Below are 26,267 nucleotides of genomic sequence, written 5' to 3'. Positions count from 1 at the left end.
GACTCCTTTTACAGATAACTCTTCTTCTGTTGAGGGATAGCTCCAGCTACCTAATCAGGGGAATCAAGTGACCGTGTGGCCTGTGCTGCCCATCACAGCCCACCAAGCCGATCTGAGGAGTAATTAACACAGCCCAGAAATAGACGTGACTGTCTCTCAGACCTGGGAACAATGACTGTTTGCAGTGTCTTGTGTTGCGGGGAGGATACGATCATGTTTGTGTAAAGAGTAGTTGCGTCTTGGGACTTCCCTGGCGGTCCAGTGGTTACGACTCTCCGCTTCCGCTGCAGGGGGGCGTGGGTTTGAGCCCTGGTCGGGGAACTAAGGTCCCACGTGCCTCGCGGCGCAGCCGAAAAATTTTTAAAAAAAAAGGAAAGAAAAGTAGTTGCGTCTTGTTACATGAAAGCACAAAGCTGTTCTTATGAAGCTCAAATATGCATAGAAGCGTGCTTATGGGTACGGAGCAGCCACAAAGGTGGCAGAGCGGCTGTTAACTCTCAGCCCCAACCCACCCAGACTGCCCTGTGCTGCTGGGGCCGGGAAACTTCTGAAGGCATCCTGAGAGGGAGACGGCAAGGCTGGAGGGGAAAAAGGAGACGTGGCCCTTCCTGTTAGAGAAACCACAGCAACGCAGCTTTGCCCTGGCGGCAACGGCTGGTCCCAGCAGTGCGGTTCATTTGCGGTTTTCCACGCTCCCAGCACCAGCCTCACTGAGCCCTGAGATGGCAGCATCCCTCTACAGGGCCCCTCCTCCAAGCCTCGACCGTTTAATGCCAGCCTCTTCCCTTTGCTCCCCAGTCCCGGGAGCGATAGCTGTGTCCTGCGACCACTACAGCTGTGACACCCGAGTCCCCTGGGCCCTCTCCTTTCTCCACCACCTGTCGACGACGGCTGTGGTCTCCCGTCGGAGCTGTTACAGCCACACACCTTGCTCAGTACCTTTCTGTGTACACACCACCTCCCCAACTGTAAGCGCCCCACAGGAGGGACGACCTAACGCCTTTTGAGGATCCCACACCCCGCCTGACACCTTAGGGATCAATACTTGACGTGCTGGTGACTCCATTCTCACCTCACGTTTCCTACCCCTCCTCTTCCTTGCAGAGAAAATGGGCACCCCGTCCCTTATTCTCTTCCAGGAAGACTTTTTTCCCTTAAACACCACCTCATGCCCACCCCCTGTCTCTTTCCGGCTCTCTGGTGGGAAGCCCATCTGTCCCCACCTTCTGTTTCTGGGCGCTCTCTGGGTCCTTTCAGATGCAGTCAAATGAAAGCCAGGAGGAAGAAGGCCCAACACCCCCTCAGGCAGTTTTAGCAGCAGGAGAAATCAGGGCTTTGTAAGAAGCCCTGCTAGAAAAAGGTGCAGTGAAATTCATCCCCTGACGAGAGCATGACAATCACCGACAGTGAGTGACAGCAGGAACCCGGGAGCTCGCAGTATCGGAAAACATACACCAAAGCTTTCAAGATTCAGAAGTCTGTTTCATGTCTTTATTGACCAGAGAGAAAAAAAAGGGTCACAGCATTTCAGACTTTATTCAAACACACAAATGGTAACAAAGGGCACCCACAAGTGACAGGCATGGTCCCTAAGGCCTGGCTCAAAGGCCATGCTGGAGGGTGTGGGTGACTTCTCAGCCCTACTCCCTCAGCATCTCTGTCCCTTCCTCCTCTGCACCTCACGGACACCCCTGAGATCAGTTAAAATTGTGCAGAAACTAAGTTACTCTAGAGGAGGTTGGGCCCTGCCTCACTGCCAAGAAAGAGCAGGTTCTGAGGAGAAGATGGAAGCGGGCTTCGGGGTCATCACTCAGGAGACGCCAGGCTGCTCCCTGGGTCTGGCCTGCATCACCCACGGCCTCGGACCTGGGCAGGGAAGGAAGCAGGGAGACACTCCCCACGTGGCAGCCCTGGGCAGCTGGAGAGCGTGGGTCACTGGTCCTGTGATACCCCCCAGCCCATGGCCAGACCTCCGCCTGAAGTTACTCCCCCGGAGGGAGAAGGCTTTCAAGAAAAAAACACCAACTAGGTTCATAAAGAGCTTGGGTAAAACACTTTTCCAGAAACCCTAAGAAACGAATCACTCTCAGATTCCTGGAGCATTGGAACAACTGAAATTGTCATGGGGTTGCCGGGAGGAGGGAAGCTTGGTGAAAGGCAGCCCTCTAGTTCCTCAGATCACTTAGCAAGGGGCTCAGCAGTCTTTTCGCAGGCTCCACGGTGGACCTCTGAGAAGCACGATGAAAGAAACAATGCGTCCCGAGGGGCTGGCCCACGCCTCCTTGCTGGCTTGGGACCAGAGGCTGATCATCAGGTGAGCCCCAGAAAGCAGATCTGATTGGCCACGAGGCCCCAGATGCAGCTGCTTTCCCTCCTTTCAGTCCGTCGGTTCTTATTCAGGGTTCTTATTCAGATCGGCCAAAGAGCACCTCGCCCATCGTTCTGTGCTACTCAGGGCAGCTTTTCCTTGACTCACTCAAAATCTTATTTTCCCTGAAAGATGACAGGATGGACATCTGTCACCTTTCTGAAGGGGTGACTGTTTTTATTGTAGGTAGAAGTTCCTCTAACATTTTACAACTGTAAAAATCCTGGGCTCAGGCCAGGCTTCCGAGGAGCCGACGTGCACGTTCACGTTGGTGTGCAGACCCAGCATGTCAGCAGACGCCCTGGACACACACTTCTACCCTACTCTACAGACACGTGAGGGCAACGTGCGAATCCTGGAGAAGGGTTAGGCCACCTGGGCAGGGGCAGGTCACAGGCTCGGAAGACATCTGGCTTAGTCGCTAGTCATTTCCAAAACACCATGACCCCAGACCCACGCAGTAAACAGCTGAGCTGTGGAGCAGAGAGAACCCCAGCTTCGAAGGCGCCTAGGAGCCATGGGCTCGAGGGGGCCTTTATGGATGGAGCATTCCCCACGGGCACCTCCCCCTCCTCCAGACCATCTGCCACCCTAAGAAAGTCCCCCGGGGCAAAGTCAGGATTCTCTGGCCCCTTTGCGTTCCATGACTGCTCATCGAGACTCAAAAGCTTAGAAAGTCCAGTTACCAGCTCCGAGGGCACAGCCCAAAGGAGGGCTTTCCTCCTCTGGGTCCAACAGCGTTTGATCCTCGACGCCTTGGCACTCCACAGAAAGAAGTGGTGGTGAGGGCTAGGTCAGAGATGGGGGAGTCCTCAGACTGCCCAGCAAACCCACACACACTATGGGGGATGGTGGGGGGTGGGGCTCACTGACGCCGCCCAGGTCAGAAACCAAGAGACACAAATATCGCACTTTTGGTCAAGGCATTTCCAAGAGACGATCACAAAAATGATACCACTTTTGGATACAATATAACACATTTGGCAACTTTCAAAGAAAACAGCCGGCCCCACCCCAAGCCATCGAGGGTCCAAAGTCCCTTTACCCTCAGCCCCAGTTTAAAAAGTCAGGGAAGGAAGATGGGCCAATGGAGGGCAAGAAAAGGCTGCAGGAGCAGTTACAGCAACTACCTAAAGCGCCTGTCTGTGTCTCATTCGGCGCAGGTGCCGCCTGCCTCAAACCTCTTCTTGGGGAGAAAGCAAGCTATCTGGGGGGGTCCAAGCTGCTGGAGACAAACGACGCAAAGCTGAACATGGTAGCAGCTGGGTGCCCCGAATCCAGAGCTGCGATCCCCAGTCTCCAACCACCACCAAGGACACCCTATCCTCCCCGTCCTCCAAGAGGCTTTGTTCATAGGAATGTGGGGTACTCTGGCAACTCTATCCAAACCTCAGTTCAACAACCTGAAGCTAGAACCCTTTGCATCTGCTGCATTATTTGGGGGTGCATGGGCCGGGAAAGATGGTGTTACAAAGCGGTGCTAATGTCCGACGTGGCCCACTCAGGCGGAAACATGGCACGGCGCAGGGAAAAACCTCTTCCTTTGCTCCAGCTTCCTTGAAGCACAGCATATGTGCAAAGACCCAGGCCTTCCTCTTCCCCTCCCCCTAGCCCTAGATCAGCTCCAGCTGAGAACCCAGCCCAGCTGCTCTTGTAAAGATATGTTGTAACATTGGCTAAGAAAACAGAAGCAGGTACTGAAAAGGTATTCTGCAGCTGGAAGCGGCCTCTGTCTTCCGGTTCCTGTGGGTGGGGCTGGGGTTCCTTTGGTTTTGACCAGAACACTTCTCCACCAGGGGGCCAGGCTCAGCTTTGCTTTGCAGTAGCTCGGTTACTGTACAGGAGCAAGATTTAACTTCACAGAGGTGCTCTGCTGGGTTGCTCTCTCGTCGGTTAGGACTCCGGACTTTACATCCGAGATCCTCTCTCCTGAAGAATCTGGAAGGGGAAGGTGGGGAAGAGGGCTGAGGCTTGGAGGCTGGATGCAGACTGCTTTTGGGCGGTGGTTGCTTACCGGACCGCCAAGGGAAGAGAAAGAGCCCCAGAGCCGCTTTCCACTGGACCCCGCGGAGCAGCACGACAATCGCTGTTACCCCAGGAAGCCAGGCAACCGCCCCTGAAGCACTGCAGTTGTAAAAGACTTTGGCTGAACACGGCCAGGCCTAAGCTTACGTGCTGTTGGACCACTTCCCTGTGAGAAAGGACACGGTCCGGGCTCACCACATACTGATGATTTAGAAGCATGTATGCGTGTCTGTGTACGAGGGGGCACAGTGGAGGAAAAAAGATAACAGTGTGCAACCATTTTCCAGTAACTTCAGGGCGTCAGGGGGCGGGGGGAATCACAAAGGTAACCAAACACCTTTTCTCTTGAGATGGCAGAGAAAGAGAGAGAGGGAGAGAACAGTTTCAAAATATAAAGGTAAAATACTTTCCAATTTTGAGTTTCAGAATTCTCACCTTCTAGTAATTAATGGCCATAAGCTTTTTCATTGATTTGACAGAGGCTGGGAAAAGACCACCCTATTTTGGTTCACGTGTCCTAACTAAAAGCCTCTGTCACTGCTCCAAAAGTCCTGATTTAACTTACAACAGTCAGGGGCTCCCCTGGTGGCGCAGTGGATAAGAATCCGCCTACCAATGCAGGGGACACAGGTTCCTTCCCTGGTCTGGGAAGATCCCACATGCCACGGAACAACTAAGCCCGTGCGCCACAACTACTAAGCCTGCGCTCTAGGGCCCGCGAGCCACAACTACTGAAGCCCGTGCGCCTAGAGCCTGTGCTCTGCAACAAGAGAAGCCACGACAGTGAGAAGCCACGACAGTGAGAAGCCCGCACACTGCAATGAAGAGTAGCCCCCGCTCGCCGCGACTAGAGAAAGCCTGCGTGCAGCAACAAAGACCCAACATAGCCAAGAAAGAAAAAAAAATTACAACAGTCAAAAGGCCAAAATGAAGGGGAAATGCAAAGCTGGCTTGAGAAGGAAAGGGAAGAACCTGTGAGCAACAGTTCAGGCAAGGCCTGCGCAGGGGCTGGGAGCAAAGGGTCAGAGACGGAAGTCGGGTGAAGGAACTTACCTTTGCCTTCTCGCTCGGCTCAATGACTATGCCATTGGTAGAATTATTTAATTCTCTGGAGACAACACAGAGGAATTCTGCCTGATCCTCATTTCCATAGTTATAGGAAGATCCGATGCTGATTAGCTGATAAAACAAGAATATGGTGAACATACAATTAGTGATCTTAAAATATTTAAGTGGCACACAAATCAAACCCTCCTCCTCACTGAACTTTTGTTGTTGTGCTCCTCAAAGGATGAAGAATTCTCTGGGTCTATCAAGGCCCCAGGGGATAACTGGATCCCAGCTGTGCACCAGGCTTCCCCAAAGAAAAGTGTGAGTTCTGCCACTGTCCCCTCACCCAAGCACTTGAAACAGTGCCAAAGGCAGCAGCCAGGATTGATACGGTCACATTATTCCTTCTAGCAAACACTGAGGGGAAACAGAATGCTTCTGTGAATGAAAACGGACACTTGCTTCAGCCAAAACACCTACACAGAGCTGGCTCATCTTTAAGCAGAAGTCCTAGACAGGAGACCGGTGCTCGGGAGGCTCTGGAAAGCACCACGCGCGAGTCACTGAAGAGCTGCTCTAAGCCAAATGCTGCTGGAACTTCTAACCTTTCTGGTGAATTGAACTCAGGCTCTAGTCTAAAGAGGAAATACAGATGCAGAGAGGGAGAAGCTGAGCCCGAGGGTGTGGTCATCCTGGCAAGTCCGCAAGGCCTCAAGTCGGGAGACCATGGCTGACTTGCTGTATGACCGGGCTGCGGACACCTCAGCCTTCCTGGGCCTTAACTTCCCCCTCCGTGTAATGGAGTCAAAGGGAGCGGACTTGGTCCTCCCACAGCACATCAATAAGATGAGAAAAACAGGATAAATTATTCATTAGTTTCACAAAGAATAGTTTTAAAAAGTTGTTATAGGGACTTCCCTGGTGGCACAGTGGTTAAGGATCCACCTTCCAAGGCAGGGGACACGGGTTCGATCCCTGGTCCGGGAAGATCCCACGTGCCGTGGAGCAACGAAGCCCGTGTGCCACGACTACTGAGCCCGAGCTCTAGAGCCTGCGAGCCACAACGAAGAGTAGCCCCCGCTCGCCGAAACTAAAGAAAACCCAAGTGCAGCAATGAAGATCCAATGCAGCCAAGAATAAGTAAATAATTTTTTATTTAAAAAAAAAAAAGTTGTTATAATATCCTTTGTCTTTGAAACTTTATACTAGGGAAAAAATACTTCTGGAGTGGAAGTATGGTGACACTTTGAAGAACACCTGAACAAGAACTAGGCTGCCACATACAGGCAGCACTGATTCTGCAGTGGAGCTAAGCGTGAGGAATCATCAATATTGGTTCTGAAGACAGAGACACCTGTGTGTTTGATCTATAACATGATACTGTTAACACATAGAGTAACTGTTATTTAAGAAGGTAAGCTTATGGTGACAGCTCAGCTGACCTCTTAAACTCTACCTAAAAACAGGCATGATTCACTGAATTTATAACAGTCCTATTCGTGCTCAGTCTCCCTGTGTTTTGAAGACAACAGATGAACAATTCTGCCATCTAATGGAAGAAAGCAGTAAAATCCCGGCTCTCAGACACTGTTTTGATGCCTCGGTCAGGTCACTAGCACAAAGCTAAAGAAGAGAGACCCAGAGTGAATGGAAAGGACCTCGCCATCCTCCTTGATGTCTGATCCCTTCACATCACAGCTGTTCACCACGCCGTGCCTGGTGGATGGCGCACAGACTCGGAATGATGAAGATCTGACCCTGGGATAAGCGAAGGGAGGGTTGCTGCCAAACCCTAGTCTTCTTTAGCTACTTATTCTAGAATGTGTCAACAAAGCACTTTTTTTTTTAACATCTTTATTGGAGTATAATTGCTTTACAATGGTGTGTTAAGTTTCTGCTTTATAAACACAGCACTTTTGAAAGGAATCCCTCTGAGGGAAAAAAGCCCAGAGAGGCACTTTCAAGCCTAAACAAACTGGCTGGCTCTCTCTGGGCAGAACCACGCAGAAACTCTGGATATGAAGCTGGGAGACATAAGCCTACCCTCAGCTCTCCCCAACTCATCACGTCCCACCGCGCAAAGAATCCACGTGGAGTGGCTCTTTCTCCGTTTTGGAACAGGATCACATCCGGCCCCCACCCGACTCCCAGGGTGATTAACTGGCTACAGGCGGCGACTGGCTCCGAGGCTGAGATACAGGGCTGCTCCCACGAAAGGAACATTACCTGTTCGAATTTCCAACCGTCAGACATAGTGGACACCATCTGCGTGAGCTCCTCTTCTTGGCACTGCAGGACTCTGTACACGTGCTTCACGGGGCCCTGTGACAACCACACACAGACTTTGAGGACCGGTTTCAAGGGCACAGCAGTTTGCAGCTGCCTCGGTGAGACTCTCCAAAAAATAAAGACTGGAAAGGAGTTTGCCTGGAACTTTTTCTTGGCGGCCACCCGCCATCCCCTTTGCAAGCAGTACTGTAGTGTGTCAGTAAAAACTTTACCCGAAAAGAAAATAGGGGCCAGAGCGTGAATAAAATAAAATAACCCTGAACAAGTAGAAAATAAGAGTAAAACTGCTCTGGACAAGAAAGCCACATTTTCTTCTTCAGTCACTATAGCTGACACACACGCTGAAAATGCAGACCTTATCTTGGTTTATTCAGAATGATACCTTATATACGGGAATAATACATTAAATAGGGACCCCATAATGTACACATGTTCAAGCTATTCTACCCTCTGCTGAAGCTACCTGGAAGTGTTTCAGTGTCACACGGTAACATTCCTGCTATAGATACGCGTATAATAAAAAAATATTTGGTCTTTGTTCCTGGTTCCTTGCACAGACCTCCTAAAACCTTTGGAAACTCCTGAGGGACAGGAGTGTCTTTTGGGGACTTCCCTCGTGGTCCAGTGGGTAAGACTCCTCACTCCCAATGTAGGGGGCCCAGGTTCGATCTCTGGTCGGGGAACTAGATCCCACATGCATGCCACAACGAAGAGTCCAGCATGCCGCAACTAAAAGATCCCTCATGCTGCAACCAAAACAAACAAACAAATAAATAAATAAATGGGGGGGAGTGTCTTTTGTATGCTAATGAGCTAGTCACCAGAAAGACTGAGGGAGTTAGAGGATTAGAACTTTCAGCCCCATCCTGTGACCCTGGGGGAAGGGGGAGGGACTAGAGATTGAGTTCAATTACCGAAGGCCAATGATATAATCAACCTTCCCTACCAAATGGAATGTCCTGAAAAAAGCGATGGGGTTCAGGGAGCTTCCAGGGTGGCAAACACATCCGTGTGTTGCGCAGCTGGGGGGTGGCGCGTGCTGACTACACGGGGACAGAGGCTCCCGTGCTCAGGACCCTTTAGGACTTCACCCCATGAATCTCTTCATCCAGCTGTTCATTTGTATCCTTCATAATAAACTATAGTAAGTAGAGCATTTCCTGAATTCCACGAGTTAGTCTAGTAAATTACTGAACGTGAAGGGGGCATTGTGGGAGCCCCCGCATTTGTCGCCAAGCCAGACAGAGTGCAGGCGGCTGGGGACCCAGACTTCTGACTGGCATCTGAGACCCGTGGAGTCTGACGCTGACTCTGGGTGGTCAGGGTTAGGACAGGATTGAACTGTTGGTCACCCAGTTGGTGTCAAAGATTCAGAGAAAGGCCACTTGCTGGCCAGACTCAACTCTCTAGAACATAAGTTAGAATGGAAAGCCAAAAGGCAGAGCAACTCAAATGCATGCCCCACGGCCGTAGCACTAAGGCCCCTGCACTTCACTGACACTTGTGATCTGGCCCATGGGGGACAAGACGCCAGTCACGAGAGAGCCAGGGTGGCTGCAGGGAGGCAAGCTCGCCAGATGGAAGCTCCAGTTCCCAGAAGGACAATTACAGGCGCACAGGAGGACTCGGTATTTAGCAATCTGGGACCATTCAGTGTTGGGTGCAAAGCGGCACACTCACTGCCCATCCCAGAGGGCATAAGGCACAGACAGCAACCCAGGTTCACAACAGTGACTCCTGGTCATGGAGAGAGGGGTCAGTATGTTCACTCAGATTTTAAGGAAATACGGACTGTTTCCTTAAGAATGATGAAAACTTAACACTTTTTCAAAAGGACAAGCTGGCTTCAGCTACCTAGAAAATTCATTTTAGAACAACTTAGGGAATACCGGAAAAATAAAAGCAGCTACTGATCACCGAGTGCTACAAGCCCCAAGCGTGACACCCTTCTCGTCTAGTGTTCACTGCAGTCCTGGAAGGCAGGTGTTGGCTTCCTTCTACACATGGGACGCTGGTGTTCGGAGCACAGTATCTTGCCCAAGCTGTACAGCGATTAAGTGGATTGGAGGTAGAGCTGGGACTTGAGCCCAGATCGGCCTGACAACATTATAATCTTTCTTGTATATTTTGTCCTTCTAAATGAGGTACAGCGACCATTAAACAAGGTGCTAAGGTAAAAAAAAATTTCTTCCATGTAAAATACAGGACAAATCTTCTGACAATTCCAATTACTCTAGCCACGCATTTTGGAAACAACCAGATGTTTTATATTGTAAGATGGAGAGCATCCGAAAGACCTGAGAGTGGCCACAGCTGTCCAAGTCCCAGGTATTTAAGATATCTCTGCTGCCTCTTTTTTATTCTCTGCCAAAGTAAACCACTGGTGCTCTCAAATGCACCAAGATTAATCACCTAGCAAAAAATACTACCACGGACAGCAGAGTAATAGAATGGTGGCAGCCAGTAAAAGAGATGTGAGGTCACTGAGAAAGGGCAGAGTAGGTCCCCCACATCTTGGGCTTCGCCCTATCGTCCGCCACGTGCGTCTCCTTTCAACGCAGACAAGTTAAAGGAGATAACGAAAGGAGATAACGTGTTTGAAGGGACAGCCACGGAAATCCACACTCAGCCTTAGAGCCACTTGGGACAAATGCAAAAGGGGACGTCATTGAACAACATCAAATCCATTGCCCAGAGCTCCACTAAATAAAGAGGACAGATGGAAAGATCAATTAACATCAAAAGGGTCTTGACATTCCTAGAATAAAAAAGCTTCCAACTGGGTATAAATCCACAAGCCTCAGAATCTAGAGAACTAATTAACTGCTGTCATCAAATAGAAATCTAACGATGCTCTCAAGGAATCTGCTAATGGCAAAGAACTGAGAGTGTTCCGGGGCCATGATTCGAATGGTTTCAAATGACATCCTCTATGGTACCATCAATATTTATAGTAAGCAATCAAAGGGGTTTTTTGGAATGTGGAAAACTGAGGATGAGGCAATATTCTCAGAACGTCTCATCTATTAAGTGTCTATAATAGTGAAAGATGCCATGTAAATATACGATGAGATGGCAGAAAGATTGGTGACACTAGATCATATTTCATACGGTAATCTGCAAACCAAATACAAGTTCATCTTTGAACATTAAAAAGAAGCCTTTCAGCCGTTGGGCAGATGTAAGAGAACTAAATGAATAAGCCTTTCCACCTTTGCAAAGTGCTAGAGATAAAATGTATAAAAGAGTTCATTTTTTAGCATACGTGTCCGTTATTCATCCAGATAATTCCATTTAGAGCCAGAAAAATTTTGATATATGAAGTCTTACACAGAAAGAGCAAGGAACTATTTTTTACTTTTGAAAAGGAACATATTGCCTTCTTATTTCAAGGAAAATTCTATATTGCAATAGATTAGATCTCAAGAAAGCGACCACCGCCAGTATCTGATGGGATAAGAGGTAAGTCATGCTGGAGTCCAACTCTGCCCCGTTACTGCAGCTAAACTCTCTTAAAATAGAGCCTAAATACATGAAAGGGAGTGTCTGTGTTTCTCGCTAGACTTTAAGCTTCTTGAAGGCGTGGACCTTCTCCTATCAGTTGGGGTCCCCAGGGCCTAACAGAAGCTATTGTCGCCACTTACTTAAGACACATGATGGGTGATGCGACATGAAATGAGGTAAGAGTGCCTCACTGCCTTCCGTTCTGTTCTCAAACTATGCGGCAAATTCTGTTTGATTTTTGTTACTATATCTACTAGGTTAACATAAAAATCCAGACTTCATAATAAAAAGAGAAGCTTGACATTATTTTCTTAGAAGCATGCTTCACAAACCACTTGCAAAGTCTACGCCATGACTGGTTTCAAGAGGCTGTCAGGAGCTCGATGTGACATGGCCACAGGCTGAAGGCTGGTCCTAATTAACAGAAGCCAACAGGCGGAAGCAAGACCTTGTTTGGCCTCCACGTGGACATGAAGGGAGACAGATACTCCGCTGGAAAGAACAGGCTTTGAACCTCAAGTGCAGTGGCTCCTCCCACTGCCAAATGGAGAGCAGCCACAACCTCCCGCTCTTCTAAGGGGACACGGGGCTGTTTCGTCTCCTTTGTGATTTCTTCTCCTCTGTTTCCTTGTTCTGAACAAGTCTGGCAGAGTACACGCTGTCTGTCTGGCAGACGGACGGTGTTCCGCACAGAGACCTCCGGCTCTATGGGGAAAGGCAGGGCTCTGGCCAAGCAGCACATCATCCATTTCAAATCACACCCAGACACATGGACAAAGAGAGCCACTTGGGATATCTTCCCCTTAAGAGTTCAAAACCCATTACCTGTGAAGTTCTGTTCTCGTTGTCCCGTATCCTTTCCTTAACAAGTCGCACGAGAGACGCAATGTTATAAAACTCCGCTTCCTCCAGCACACCTAGAAGGACCAAAACTGTAGTTAGATGTGTGTCAATTCCCCAGAAAACGGCAGGAAGAGGCTGGAGTTCATGAGCTTGTTAAGAACTCTATCTTTCAAATGCAAGTCTAGTCTAACTCCTTCAGCCTGGGAAATGTTTCTTTGCTGTTTGGTGTGCACCCGTGACCTTTTCCCCAACGGCAGTGAGTCAACAGTGCTCTGTTTACTCCGTTTCACCCCTGCAGTTTCCCACCTGGCACCTTCCCCTGCTCTCCCTGCACCTGCCCGTGAGCTGCAGGACACCTTTACCATATGTCACTTAGTTCCTGGAACTAGTCCCACTGGACAACTCTTGAGCTTGCAATTTCTGCCCAGTTTGTCCTAAAAATGACCAAAGGTCTGTGTGTGTGTGTGTGTGTGTGTGTGTGTGTAAATTTATGTGGACCAAATTTAACAAGATGCTTATTATTTGAACAATATAAAAGGCAGTCATTGAAAGAATCCCATGCATAGGACTTCCCTGGCGGTCCAGTGGTTAGGACTCGCAGCTTTCACTGCCACGGCCCTGGGTTCAATCCAAAAAAAAAGAATCCCATGCTAAACAAAATCAAAGGCCTGGGCTTCCCTGGTGGCGCAGTGGTTGAGAATCTGCCTGCCGATGCAGGGTACACGGGTTCGAGATCCAATCTGGGAGGATCCCACATGCCGCGGAGCAACTAGGCCTGTGAGCCACAACTACTGAGCCTGCGCGTCTGGAGCCTGTGCTCCGCAACAAGAGAGGCCGCGATAGTGAGAGGCCCGCGCACCACGATGAAGAGTGGCCCCCGTCGCCACAACTAGAGAAAGCCCTCGCACAGAAACGAAGACCCAACAGAGCCATAAATAAATAAATAAAACAAAAACAAACAAAATATCAAAGGCCTGAGACAGGATAACTAAATGGGATGTGTGATCCTGCACCAGGAAAAGAATTTGCTATGAATACCATTAATGGAAAAACTGATAAAATTAGACTATAAGCTATAGTTAAGGTGTTCATCAATATTAAGTTTCCTGAATTTGATAACTGTATTGTGGTTATGTGAGAGAATGTCCTGTTCTTGAGAAGTACACACTGCAGCATTAAGGGGTGAAGTCTGTAACCTAGTCTCAAATAGTTCTGAAATAAAAACTAGAAGAGGGAGAGGAAAAAGAGTGGGGAGGAGGAAACAGAGAATGTATCGTAATGCAAATATGACCAAAAAATGTTAAAAATTGGTGAATCTGGGTAAACGGAGTTCTTTTCTCTAAATCTGAAATTATTTCAAAATGAATTTTTTTAAGGCATTAGAAAAGATTCCTCTTTTCAAGAAACAAGAGTACCCATGTGTTGGTAATTGCTGAAGCTGGATGGTGGGTGGGATTTACTGCACTATTCCCATTACTTTGTGTGCATTTGAAATGTTAAGGAAAAAAAAAAGGGAGGGTGGTTCCTCTTTTGACTGGTTTTAACAGCAGTGTTCTGCAGCCACTTCATTAATTAGCACGGCCATTACAGCTTTCTCACGCAGAGCTGAAGCTCCCAGGTCAGGGTGCCCTGGCTCTAGGGACAGGCCCCAGTCTTCAACGGAATGCCTCAGTGAGACCAAGATAGCCTTTTATTTTTTATTTATTTATTTTTTTAAACATCTTTATTGGAGTATAATTGCTTTACAATGGTGTGTTAGTTTCTGCTGTATAACAAAGTGAATCAGCTATACATATACATATATCCCCACATCTCCTCCCTCTTGCGTCTCCCTCCCACCCTCCCTATCCCACCCCCAAGACAGCCTTTTAGAAAGATGTCTAGACCCACTTACAGTCCAAATGCTCTACAAACGAAAAAGATGAGTCAAATAACGATGCACCTGACAACGGGCTGGAGAATGAATTAGGTCAGATGCAAAAATTTACAAGGAAGCATGAGACCAGTCTTAAAAGAAATGAGGCCAAGCCTTTATTATTTTTTTTTTTTTACAGCTGCAAGTTCAAACTAAAGTTGAAAGTACGAATAGCTAAATGTCAGAGATTTGTTGCTTCAGGCTGTGGACATTCACGGCTAGTAATAAGTAAATGTAAAAAGGGGTCCTGACAATTCTGCAGGTTCAGAAAAAACTCCAAAGCTATCTCCAAAGCTGAGCTACGTAGCTTCCTTCTCCCAAAGGAGGCTGAAGCGAACCGAAAGGGGCTCCTTCAAGACCCTCTCAGATTAGACTAGGTAATTGGAGGCTCCCTATTTATTTTCGTAAAGGTTTCCTACACTATCTACTGCACATGAGTTTGATGAAAACCTCAAAATTCAAATCTCAGGACTTCCCTGGCGGCCCAGTGGTTAAGACTTCTCGCTCCCAATTCAGGGGGCACGGGTTCAATCCCTGGCTGGGGAACTAAGATCCCACAGGCCGCACGGTGCGGCCAGAAAAAAATAAAATAAAATAAAATCTGTGGGAAAAAAAAAATTCAAATCTGTGAAACAGCTTTAAAGATTTGACCTGAACTTTGAAAACGCCCAATGCAAACATCGTTCTTACCTTCTTCTGCCAACTCCTTCGTAATGATGAGCTTCCCATGGCGGAGGTAGTTCAGGATAGGACCAAAGTAGGTAGGGTCCCTGTCAATCAGATAGGCCCCTGTCTCGTCCTGCCAACCAAACATAAGGGTATCATTGTGGAGCTTTCAGGCTAAGTCAGGGCAGGGTTTCCACCTCTCTGTCACAATGCACGAGTGAGAGGGCAAGTTTTGCTAGATATTTATCACAAACTATTGGCAAGAAGCCTAGCTTTGTGTATCTTGTACTTAAAGATCATTTCAGGGAGGGTGTTACAGATGTACAGTCATATTCATCATCTAGGCATTAACTTGAACTTCTAAAATTTTTACTCTGACGCAATTACCAACACTCTTCCTTTGGGATACTTGCTATAAAGAAACCGAGGAAGAAAACGCCATAGTTGCATGATCTAAATTTTTGCTTGAGATGGACATTCTGACTTCTCTATTGTGCCTGAATCACATTCCTAATTCGAAGAAAACCTCTGTTCGGTTGGCAATGCTCCAGAACTCAGGGCCAACAACCGTGGGAGTCTGCACTGGCAGCTGTAACTCACACACTCCAGATCTGTGCCCACAGGAAGCTTGGCACAGCCAGGACTTGGCTCTGAGCAGTTTTAATCCTACTCATCTTTACAGTAAAGGGAACAAGAAGAAACTGGCTTCTACTGCAACAAGGACAATTTGGGGTAGCTCAAATAATTCCTTTAGAATAAGCAAGGTTTTGGAAACTCTTTAAAGTTAGGGCAGGACAGGTTTCCTTCCATCTGAGATTTATTACAGGAGAGGCAGGAGATGAATCAATGAAATCAACCAATGTTTACCCAACCCTAGCTCTGTTGCAAGGTAACAGCTAAGTGCTCTATGGGATACAAGGCGCTGTAAGCAATGATCAATGCTTTTAAGTCGGAAACTAAAAGATGAACGTGTAAAGTTGAAAAAACAACTCAGACAACAGCTCAAACTGAAAACGGGTTAGGCGCCTTGTCACCTCTCAACTCTCTGGTTAGCAGCCATGCAACTTGCCCAACAGCACTCTCTGGGTTTCATTTTCCCTGGTCTGAACGGGTCAGCTTAGGTTTGCACTGGCAAATGACAACCTCTTTCCAAGGAACGTATCTGATCTCAAATATCGACCTAAAACAATGACAGTTACCAGACAGGAGCTCAGGGACCAGGACCACAGGAAAGAAGTGTGATATCATGAGAAGCACTTCCTGCAGCTGTCGAAGCCATCATCAGACCCAGGCTTTCACCCAACTTGGCAGAGGGGTCCGAGAGGAGGTCTGAGAAAGCTACAAAGATGCCTTAGCTCACCCTGACCCAGTTCTGGATGCATCTGGCACAGGCCACCGGTGAGGGGCTGACGAGAAGCCAGGGGAAAACTCATGCAGACCTGAGGGGCTGGGATGAGAGGTGCAGAGAGGAATACGGAGAAGGGGTGTGGAGTGGGTTCTCGTGGGTGAAGGTGGGCACAGTATGGGGAAGGAGCCGCTGAGAACGAAGGGTGGCGTCAGAGAGAAAGCCCGCGTGCGCCTGAGGATGGGGGAGAATAGCCCCGGGGGCTAGCCTGGCGGGGAAAGAGGAGGAGGAAGGGGTCCCGGCCCGAGGTGCCCGCCAGTGAGAAGCGTGTTGCAGGAATCGGGGGACAAGCCTAGGAGGAACGAGGGGGTCTGAAGGCCGGGGGCGCGCCCGAGGGCGGGGCACACCTTGTCTGAGTCCAGCTCCGGGTCCTCCTGGCAGCAGAGGCGGCAGAGAAAAGACTTGGGCTCTCGGCCTAGGGTCTGCCTGGTGGTCACGAAGTAGGTGCCGCCCACGTTCAGCCGGACCCAGCGGGCGGCTCCACCGCCCCCTGCCCGCTCGGGCGGTCCGGGACCCGGCTCCAGCGGCTGCGCGGCGGCGGTGGGCTGGCGGCCGTGCCCGCGGGGCGTGGGGCCAGCGGGGCGAGGGCTGGGGGGCCCGCGACCCTGGCCGCCACCGTCGCCCAGCCCACTCCCGCCACCCCCTCCCAGCCCCGCCATCGCCGGGTCCAGTTGCAGCTCCGCCATCTTGGGCCGCCACCGCCGCCGCCGCTGCCCGCGCGCCGCCGGGCCGGCCCATCTCTTGGCAGGGAGAGCCGGGCCGGCCCATCGGCGGGGGAGGGGCCGGCGGAGAGGGACGGGAGCGCCCCCAACCAGCTCCCGGGGACCCTGGCAGTAGAGGCTAGGCGCCCGCCTTCGGGGACGGGACTTCCGGAACCAGCCCCCATCACCATTGGCTGACCTGAGAAATAGGGCCCGCCCCCTTGGCTTTGGGGCTGGCTGAGGGGAGGCTTTCCGGTGACCCACTTCCGTTCCTTGGTGGTGTGGACTGTGGGCCGCTGGGGTCGGTGAAGGTGAGTGAGGTTTGGGGCGTTAGGTCCGACCCCAGGGGGTTCCTCTGATCTGCCGCCTGCAAACCTCGGCCCGACCCTTGTCGCGCCCCTACCGAGGACATCGGGCCCTGCGGTTGCCCTGCTGGCAGTGTCCCGGCTGTAGCTGCTGCTCCGCGCTCCCTTCCTTTACCCTCCCCCGAGCGCGAGGTCGCAGGGGCCAGTCCGTGACCCCGCCGCGTCTGACTTAGGCACTTCCACTAACCTTGTCTCGTCCAGCCCTACCCCAGCCTGGCCGACTTCAGTAGTCCGGTTTGGAGGATGCGGAAACGTTGCCGGGAGATCGTTTTAGCTTGCTGAGTGACACCCAGCCGGTTGGAGGGCAGTGCCCTTCCCTCCTGAAGGTTTCAGCATTCGAGCGTGTGGAGCTTTCAGAGCTTCTCAAGTGCAGGGTTCATTTACCGATTCAGCAGATATTCACTGAGCACCTCCTGTGCAAGATCTGTTCTAGGCGCTGGGGATTCAGCAGTAAATAAAAGACAGCAATCCATTTATGAAGCCTATCTTCTGTGCTTGGAAAAGTCTCTGTAAGGGCACTTATTTCTCTGGTGTATTTAAAGGTCACCTGCCCCTCACCTCCACTCCAGGAAACATAAGCTATCCTGAGAGTGAAAGGAAGCGGCAGGTGTTGGACACGTGTCTTGAGATCCTGGGGAAGATTTCTTCCATCTTCCTTGTGATCCAGCCCATAACTTGTAAAGACCTTTTGACATTTCAGTCTTTTTCCTAATGTTTGACATTGACCTTATTTAGTTTAAGTTGACTATTTTCCCATATCCTATCCTGGTTTAAAAAGAAATGGCTGTAATCACTTTCCATCTTCTCTCACATTCACGCATGTATTGAATACCTTTTTTAAGCGTATTGCCAGTATACTCAGGGTTTGTGCTAACACTGCAGGGGACCATCAGACACGAATAGGAAGGTGCAGGTGTATTACTAATCTGACAGGGAGCGGGTAGAGAGCCCCTTAAGTTTGTATAAGATGGTAGAGCAAATTGATGTGCACAATTACATCTGATATTTTTAACAGCCTTCTTAGGTAAGCAGGGCTATTATCCCCATTTTTCAGGTGAGGAAATTTTGGTCGAGAGTCTGCCCTATTTAACTAAGCCTTGTTGAAATGGGGGTATGTGTCAGGTTCTATGCCCTGGAGAATCAGTGAATAAAACGCAAACTGAGTGGAAACGCATTTAAATTATTTTATGTAATGCATGACCATTGCATTACCAGTATTTCCAAAGGTACATGGAGTGCAAACACTAGAGAACTGGGCTTTGATAGGTTAGGAATTGGGGAATAGAGGGAGGACCATCTAGTGGGGAGAGAATATATTTATATGCCAGGTTGCACACCTTGAATTTGAAAAGGTAAATTGTCCTCTTTCTGATTTAGTAATCCTCATTCCTTTAGTTGACAGATATACCCACTCATATGATGCTGATCTATTTCTGAAATACCTGAATATTTCTAAGATGCCCTTCAGACGATTCTCTCCAAGAGTCCTGTTTTGATCTGACCAGTTTTATTTTCTAGGATCTCTAGATGGCTGGACGGAAACTTACTCTAAAAGCCATTGACTGGGTAGCTTTTGGGAAGATCATACCCCCCAACCAGAAGGCTGTTGCTAACTCCCTGAAATCCTGGAATGAGATCCTCACCTCCAGGTCAGTACCTTGCTGGGAGGGAGCCTCTTAACCTGTCACTTAATGTGGAAACAAAATGTGCTTTGGAATTGCACATGAATTTTTCATGTTCTTCCGGCAGAAAGTATAAAGAAATCCATGCATTTTCCAAATACAAGTAATTTGTTTGCATTCCTTTGATCTCCCTCCAAGGGAAGAGTGTGATGATAGCCCCAGGCCATAGGAATAAGGAACAGGGAAATTGCTGTGTGAATTTTTTGTTGCTCATGGAACAATCTTAACTTTTGTTTTTCTACGTGATCAGGTTGGCCGCTCTGCCTGAGAAGCCACCTGCCATCGACTGGGCTTACTACAAGGCCAGTGTGGCAAAGGCTGGCTTGGTGGATGACTTTGAGAAGAAGGTGAGACTTCAGGCAACTAAAGTTCTGGTCTCGTAACACATCCTGCTTAGGGAGCAGGACGGTGGACAATTACACATGCAGGATGACAGGGAGGAAAGAGGGGTGAAATTAACACCCAGAATCCAAAGGAGGCTCAGGAGAGATGGGTGTGGCTAGAGGTCTTGTGATGATAGATTTAAATGGTAAATAGGTGCAGAGACTTCAGGGTCTCTTCATTCAGCAGGTTTCTTATCCAAGGAAACAGTATGGCAGAGCCTTAACCTGGGAGCCAGAGGGCTCTTGAGCTGGATGTTTCTGCCCAACTCTGAGTTCCTTCTTAGCTCCCCACCTGTCTCCTTTTAGAACAAACGTAACATTAATTTTCTATCCTTTTACTGTTTTCCTCTTTTCTCTGCTGTCTTTTTTAATGTCCCTTGTAGCTGTGATCTCTTGCTCACCTATCCTCTTCTGATGTTAAATTTCAACATCTGTAGTTTGTTGATTCAACAGTTGCTTATTGAGGGCCCACTCTGTGCCAGGTGCAGTGCTAAGTGCTGGGGCCACAACACTAAGCTGTCTTCTAAGGAGGCCATCTCCTCCACCTCCATTATGCAAACATGACTTACGCCAGTCCACTACGGTTTCTTTTAAAAGAGAAATCGGGGGACTTCCCTGGCGGTCCAGTGGTTCGGACTTTGTACTTCCACTGCAGGGGGAACAGGTTCAGTCCCTGGTCAGGGAAGTAAGATCCTGCATGCCGTGTGGTGCAGCCAAAAACAATAATAATAATAAATAAATTTTTTAAAAAGATGAAAATCAGAGATTTTATATATTTATCATTAGAGAGCGTTGTTACACTGTAGTAATTAATGCTGAACCCTAGTGTAGTGAAACCCAAAGTGATACATTACAAAAAAATAATTTTCTAAACCTGTGATCTGGGTAATACGGAGTTGCTGCTCAACATCTAATAAAGCTCTTACTTTCTATTGTGAATTATAGAACACTACGTTTTTTTGGCTGTGTTGGGTCTCTGCTGCTGCGTGCGGGCTTCCTCTAGTCGCGGCGAGCGGGGGCTACTCTTCATTGCGGTGCGCAGGCTTCTCATTGCGGTGGCTTCTCTTGTTGCGGAGCAAGGGCTCTAGGCATGCAGGCTTTAGTAGTTGTGACATGCAGGCTCAGTAGTTGTGGCTCATGGGCTCTAGAGCGCAGGCTCAGTGGTTGTGGCGCACGGGCTTAGTTGCTCCATGGCATATGGGATCTTTCCGGACCAGGAATTGAATCCGTGTCCCCTACATTGGCAGGCGGATTCTTAACCACTGCGCCACCAGGGAAATCCTAGAACACTACTTTTTATAAAGCCATATGTTTTTAGGGAAACTTAGGAGTGACCTAGAACTGATAAATGTGTAAAGTAAATTTTTCTGGATTTTTGTATATAATCATCTCTAGAACTCTGGACACTGAGGATTCATTATGCTGTGGTCAACTTCAAATACTTTCTAATTCCAAATATCTCAATGAATGAGCCTTGTCTTTTACAAATATATGCCAAGCTGGGCAACATCAATGGATTTTCTAAAAATAATGTGAACTGGGCTTCCCTGGTGGCGCAGTGGTTGGGAGTCCGCCTGCTGATGCGGGGGACACGGGTTCGTGCCCCGGTCCGGGAGGATCCCGCATGCCGCGGAGCGGCTGGGCCCGTGAGCCATGGCCTGCAGAGCCTGCGGGTCTGGAGCCTGTGCTCCGCAACGGGAGAGGCCACAGCAGTGAGAGGCCTGCGTACCGCAAAAAGAAAAAAAATAAAAATAATAATAATGTGAACGTCTTCTGTTTGATGTTATTTGAGTGCAATAAAAATGCAGAATTCTTTAAAAAAAACAAATCAGAATTTCTTTAGAACTGCAGGGTTCTTTGAGGTCATCAAGTCCAACTCTCTTTATCAGGTGGAGAAACTGAAGCTCACTGTAATAAAGAATTGTCCAAGGTCTCCAGTTAGTTATTGATGGGGCAGAGAAGAACCTTGAGCTTCCATTGGTTGTCTAGTAATCTTTCCACTACGATGCCCTAGATGCATGCTGGTTTCCTCCCTGAACGGAGAATGTGTTTTTATACGCTCTATTACGATTAGCAGCTTTGAGCCCTTTTGTGGGGGCTCTTGGTTATATTAACGACAACTCACTGTCACTGTTTTGTAGTTTAATGCCCTGAAGGTTCCTGTGCCGGAGGATAAATACACTGCCCAGGTGGATGCTGAAGAAGAAAAAGATGTAAGTATCGGAGGCTCTTATTTATTCTAAAATTCTCTTAATTCCTGACAGTTCTGTTTCTTCCTAGTAAGGTTAAGGTGGAGTGACTTTAAAGGATCAATCAAAAGGAATGAACTATTAATAAACGCAATAACATGGATGAACCTCAAAATAATTATGTGAGTGAAAGAAACCAGCAAAGGAGTACATACTGTATGATTACGTTTCTGTAAACAGAATTTCTCCCTTCTCTTAAAAGGTGAAGATTTGTGCTGAGTTTTTGTCTCTCTCTAAGACCAGGATTGAGGAATACGAGAAAGAGGTAAGGATGAGCCTAGGCCTTTGCTTATATTTCCTCTCCTTCACGGCCACACATCTTTCACCCAGTGGGGGTAACCTGCCTTGGATTCTTTCTTGCATCTCTGCAGCCCTATTTATCTTAACACAGTTCCCGTCTTTTTCTAGCTGGAGAAGATGAAGAACATCATTCCATTTGATCAGATGACCATTGAGGACTTGAATGAAGTCTTCCCAGACACCAAATTAGATAAGAAGAAGTATCCCTACTGGCCTCACCAGCCAATTGAGCAATTATAAACTTGAGTCTGGGAGAAAGCTCTGGCCCTTGAATTATAAACTCTGGACGTTAAAAATAATTATATAGTGCTGTGTGTGTCTGCTCCTTTGCGGCTGAGATAGTTAAACTCTGGAGTTACCTCACTGGGAGCGGAGTTTTTGTTAAAATGGAAAGGTATGCCTATAGGTGTGTGCTGTTGCCTAACGGTAAGGGCCTGTAGGAGCCAGTTGCTGAGCCCCCAGGGCTGCTGAAATCTTAACAAATAACAGTAGGGTCGATGACAGTGTTTTTCACTGGAATATGGTAAAGAGGAATCATTATCTATTGATTGCCTTGAACTTTCTCTTTGCTTTCAAACCATTGATTCCTAGGGAGTGCTTCCTTCTACGTGTCCATCAGTAAGTCACATGCAGATGTAACAGCAGGGCGAGTAGCAGCAGGGATCTACTTTTCTGTACTTCAGCTCTTCAGTTTAAATGTGGTATGAAAAGAAATTTTGTCACAAAGTTAAAACCTGTTATAGCTTTGTATATGAACATAGGAAATTATTTTAATTCCATCGTTTCATTAAAAAAGATCCTAGTATTGATTGTAGTTAGCAGGACTCCTGAGCGATGCCAGGAAATGTAGGTGGTTTAAAGTAAGATGAGGTGGTGGGGGCTTCCCTGTGGTGGGGGCTTCCCTGGTGGCGCAGTGGTTGGGAGTCCACCTGCCGATGCAGGGGACCCGGGTTCGTGCCCCGGTCCGGGAAGATCCCACATGCCGCGGAGCAGCTGGGCCCGTGAGCCATGGCCGCTGAGCCTGCATGTCCGGAGGTTGTGCTCCGCAACGGGAGAGACCACAACAGTGTACCGCTAAAAAAAAAAAAAAAAAAGATGAGGTGGTGGGAAAAGTTCTATTGCCCTTGGAAGTCAGAGGACCTGGTATGCCTAATTGCTTATGCCTGCCCTTGGCCATTTAGTTGCTGGTTCTAGACTAATCGTTTACCATCTCAGGACTTTCCTTTTCTCATTTACAAACATCACGATTGTAATGAGAATTAAATGAGGTAACCTGGGAAGTTTCTTGGTAAGAAAGTGATCTAAGCAAAGGCATCTGGCTTGACATGGCTTGATATGGCTTAAATCCTGTAGGAAAAACCTACCGAGGGGCTTCCTTGCTGGCGCGGTGTTTAGGAATCCGCCTGCCAATGCAGGGGACACGGGTTTGAGCCCTGGTCCGGGAAGATCCCACATGCCGCGGAGCAACAAAGCCCGTGAGCTACAACTACTGAGCCTGCGCTCTAGGGCCCGCGAGCCATAACTACTGAGCCCGCACGCCTAGAGCCCGTGCTCCGCAACAAGGGAAGCCACCGCCTGCGCACCACAACAAAGAGTAACCCCCGCTCACCATAACTAGAGAAAGCCCAGGCGCAGCAATGAAGACCAAAAAAAAAAAAAACCTACCAGGGGAAGGGTAATGTGCACAGGCCAATAATTTTGTGACACTTCTGCCAGAGATTCCAGAATTTACTGGAGAAGATCAACAGTTGCTGATAACGCTCAAAAAAGTAATGTAGTCTTAAAGGACATAAGCAGAGGAAGCCTGGGGCACTATCACCCCTAATTTGTAGGGCAGGGGCTAGGCCGAAGGTAAACTGTAATTGAGGGGCAAGGCATGTTCCACTTAGAGCTGCTTTAGTCGTAACATAATCTGATGTTCAGCAGTAGTCCTGCCAGATGGATTTTAATGCACAAAACGAGTACCCTTCGCTCCCTCCCCCCAGGCTGTGAATCATTGAACTGGCACCCAGCCATCCAGCTGAAGATACAGGGATTCAGACAAGTGAACACATGGGAATCTTAGAAAAAGCCATTGAGTTTGCTTTCGGAGTGTGGTTAGAACGTGTGTTCAAGGGAAGAAGCAACATGAGTCCTATGAAAGTTTTGTGACATAAAGGGAGGGGTCCCTAGCACTTGAGGGAGAGCCTTTGGAAGACTCACAGGAAGAAACAACAGTGAAAAACTGACAACGTGCTCTCAGTCCAAGGCATTTAGGAAGGATTGGGGCACTTTTAAGTGTTATATCCTGAATCATTTGAAGTTTTTGCATTGAGCATGCATTGATTTTACATTAAAAATTATCACTAGTAAAATAGGATTATGCTTTTCAAGTCACAAGAGAGAAAAGTACATCCTATATGGCAAAGGTTAAAGAAATCAGCAAAAACGTAAGTAGCATAAATACAGAACCAAGCATACTTAGGATGATTATGGATCAGTAAAGACCCCTATTAGAAGGCAATAATTCAGACTGGGTCAGCTAAAATCCAACTACAAGTTGTCCATCCTTTAAAAAAAAAAAGGCAATTCCCTGGTGGTGCAGTGGTTAGGACTCGGTGCTTTCACTGCTGGGCTGGGTTCAGTCCCTGGTGGGGGAACTAAGGTCCCACAAGCAGAGGCGTGGCCAAAGAAAAAGAAGGATACATTGGCTATATCAAGGGTTCCAACTCCTTACTCTAAAAACCGGCATTGAAGGAAAAAAAAATATGCATTTATCCTGCTTTAATTTAAACAATGGTATTTCAGGATAAACTAGTAGACCTAGTTAATGATAGAAAGTGCTTTACAAACTATGTGGAAAGAAAGCAACATTGGAAAAAGCACTATTTTGTAATCCCTAATGAAATACAGTTGACCCTTGAACAACACGAGTTTGAACTGCATGGGTCCATGTATATGTGGACTTCTTTCAATAAGTACATACTACAGAACTACACCTCCAAGGTGGGTTGAATCCAAGCTTGGTTGAATCTGTGGGTGGGAAGGGGCCACCTGTAAACTTAGATTATTTGACAGAGGAGGGTCAGCAGCCCTAATCCGCAGGTTGTTCAAGGGTCAACTGTAGTTTATTCAGGCAAAGATCATTAATGGATGAGACCGTAATATGAAAGTCTGATGAAGCACTTGACAGTGATCAGGCTGTCACCTCCTGATGCCAAGCCCATATTAGGTACCTTCTGACATATTAAATACACAGCACCATTTGAAAGTATTTTTGCCAAAACGTTGAACCTGGATTTAAAAATCAAGGCATTAAAAGTAACTTCCAATTTAGAAGAAATATCTGGGATAGAGGAACAAGTTAAATGACACCACAAAGAAGATAAATCCAAAATGTGGGACATTTTACAGGAAATCTGACCTTTTGTTTTTCAACATGTCAATGGCATGGGGCAGGAGAGGAGGGAAGGTGGGGCAGCTTTAGATTAAAAAGCGACCCGGCATCCAAATCCTGTGTGTTTGGACCTTATTTGGATCCTGATTTGCACCAATCAACTGTAAAAAGATAATTAAGAGATGACTATTGAAGTATGTAGGGATAAAACGATGTGATGTCTGGGATTGCTTTAAAATACTTAAGAAAGGGCTTCCCTGGTGGCGCAGTGGTTAAGAATCCGCCTGCCAATGCAGGAGACATGGGTTCTAAGCCCTGGTCCGGGAAGATCCCCCATACCGCGGAGCAACTAAGCCCGTGCGCCACGACTCCTGAGCCTGCACTCTAGAGCCCACGAGCCACAAGGACTGAAGCTCGCGTGCCTAGAGCCTGTGCTCCACAAGAGAAGCCACCACAATGAGAAGCCTGCGTGCGCAACGAAGAGTAGCCCCCCGCTCACTGCAACTAGGCAAAGCCGCGCACAGCAACGAAGACCCAATGCGGCCATAAATAAATAAATGATTTAAAAAAAAATTACTTAAGAAAAAGAAAAGGATAAAAGGGATTAATAGAGTGAATGCAACAAAATCTTGATAACTGATGGATCTAGGTTGGTTCATTTACTATTCTCAGTTTCTGGGTATGTTTGAAATTTTTCATAAGAATTTTTAAAGCATGGGCAAAAATGTAGATTTATAATATTACTCTCTAGCAAAGTAGAAATCGAGACAAAAACATGACATGGGCCAAACGCAGCTCTTAATAAAGGAGACCACATGAAAAAAATAATCATTGGAACCTTGATGTACTGAAAAAAATAACATCAAAACCATATAAAGCAAAAAAGTTGAAGAGAAATTTCTAGAAACATAACTTTTAAAGATTTTAACATACCTTTCTATTTTTGACATTTGCAAGACAAGTGAGACTAGAGCAAACTATAATAAAGACTCATTTAATAGCTTATATACTAAATTCTATGTCATACGAACAGAATAACTGGAAACCGATAACATTAGACAACCAACAATTAATACCCACAGTATAAACACAATAACACAAAACAATACAGAAATGCAGCCACTTGGAAACTGAAACTCTCCTAAA

At 47.7% G+C, this 26,267-nt stretch overlaps 2 protein-coding genes across 3 annotated transcripts; one reads left to right on the top strand and one right to left on the bottom strand.

The window, feature by feature from the left end:
• Window positions 1-4,276: 4,276 nt before the first annotated feature.
• KCTD2 (potassium channel tetramerization domain containing 2) lies at window positions 4,277-16,751 on the bottom strand. The gene is made up of 6 exons (XM_065897519.1): window positions 16,413-16,751; window positions 14,685-14,793; window positions 12,062-12,153; window positions 7,670-7,765; window positions 5,447-5,572; window positions 4,277-4,306 (listed from the first exon to the last, which is right to left on the bottom strand). The coding sequence occupies exons 1-6, from the start codon at window positions 16,749-16,751 to the stop codon at window positions 4,277-4,279; spliced, it is 792 nt and encodes a 263-aa protein (XP_065753591.1).
• Window positions 16,752-17,064: 313 nt separating this feature from the next.
• Window positions 17,065-22,054, top strand: ATP5PD (ATP synthase peripheral stalk subunit d). 2 transcript variants are annotated; one of them, XM_065897278.1, is made up of 6 exons: window positions 17,065-17,077; window positions 18,650-18,780; window positions 19,064-19,160; window positions 21,338-21,409; window positions 21,648-21,710; window positions 21,854-22,054. In XM_065897278.1, exons 2-6 carry the CDS (start codon window positions 18,659-18,661, stop codon window positions 21,983-21,985), a joined length of 486 nt encoding a protein of 161 aa, XP_065753350.1. In that variant the 5' UTR covers window positions 17,065-17,077; window positions 18,650-18,658; the 3' UTR covers window positions 21,986-22,054. The 2 variants fall into 2 exon arrangements, with proteins under 2 accessions (XP_065753350.1, XP_065753351.1); XM_065897279.1 differs by lacking the exons at window positions 17,065-17,077; window positions 21,338-21,409 and having other exon boundaries at window positions 18,659-18,780.
• The last annotated feature ends 4,213 nt before the right edge of the window (window positions 22,055-26,267 follow it).

Source organism: Phocoena phocoena, chromosome 19 (genome assembly GCF_963924675.1).
Source record: "Phocoena phocoena chromosome 19, mPhoPho1.1, whole genome shotgun sequence".
Lineage (NCBI taxonomy): Eukaryota > Metazoa > Chordata > Mammalia > Artiodactyla > Phocoenidae > Phocoena > Phocoena phocoena.
Note: the sequence above shows the minus strand (reverse complement) of the source record. Positions and strands in the feature narration are given on the sequence as shown.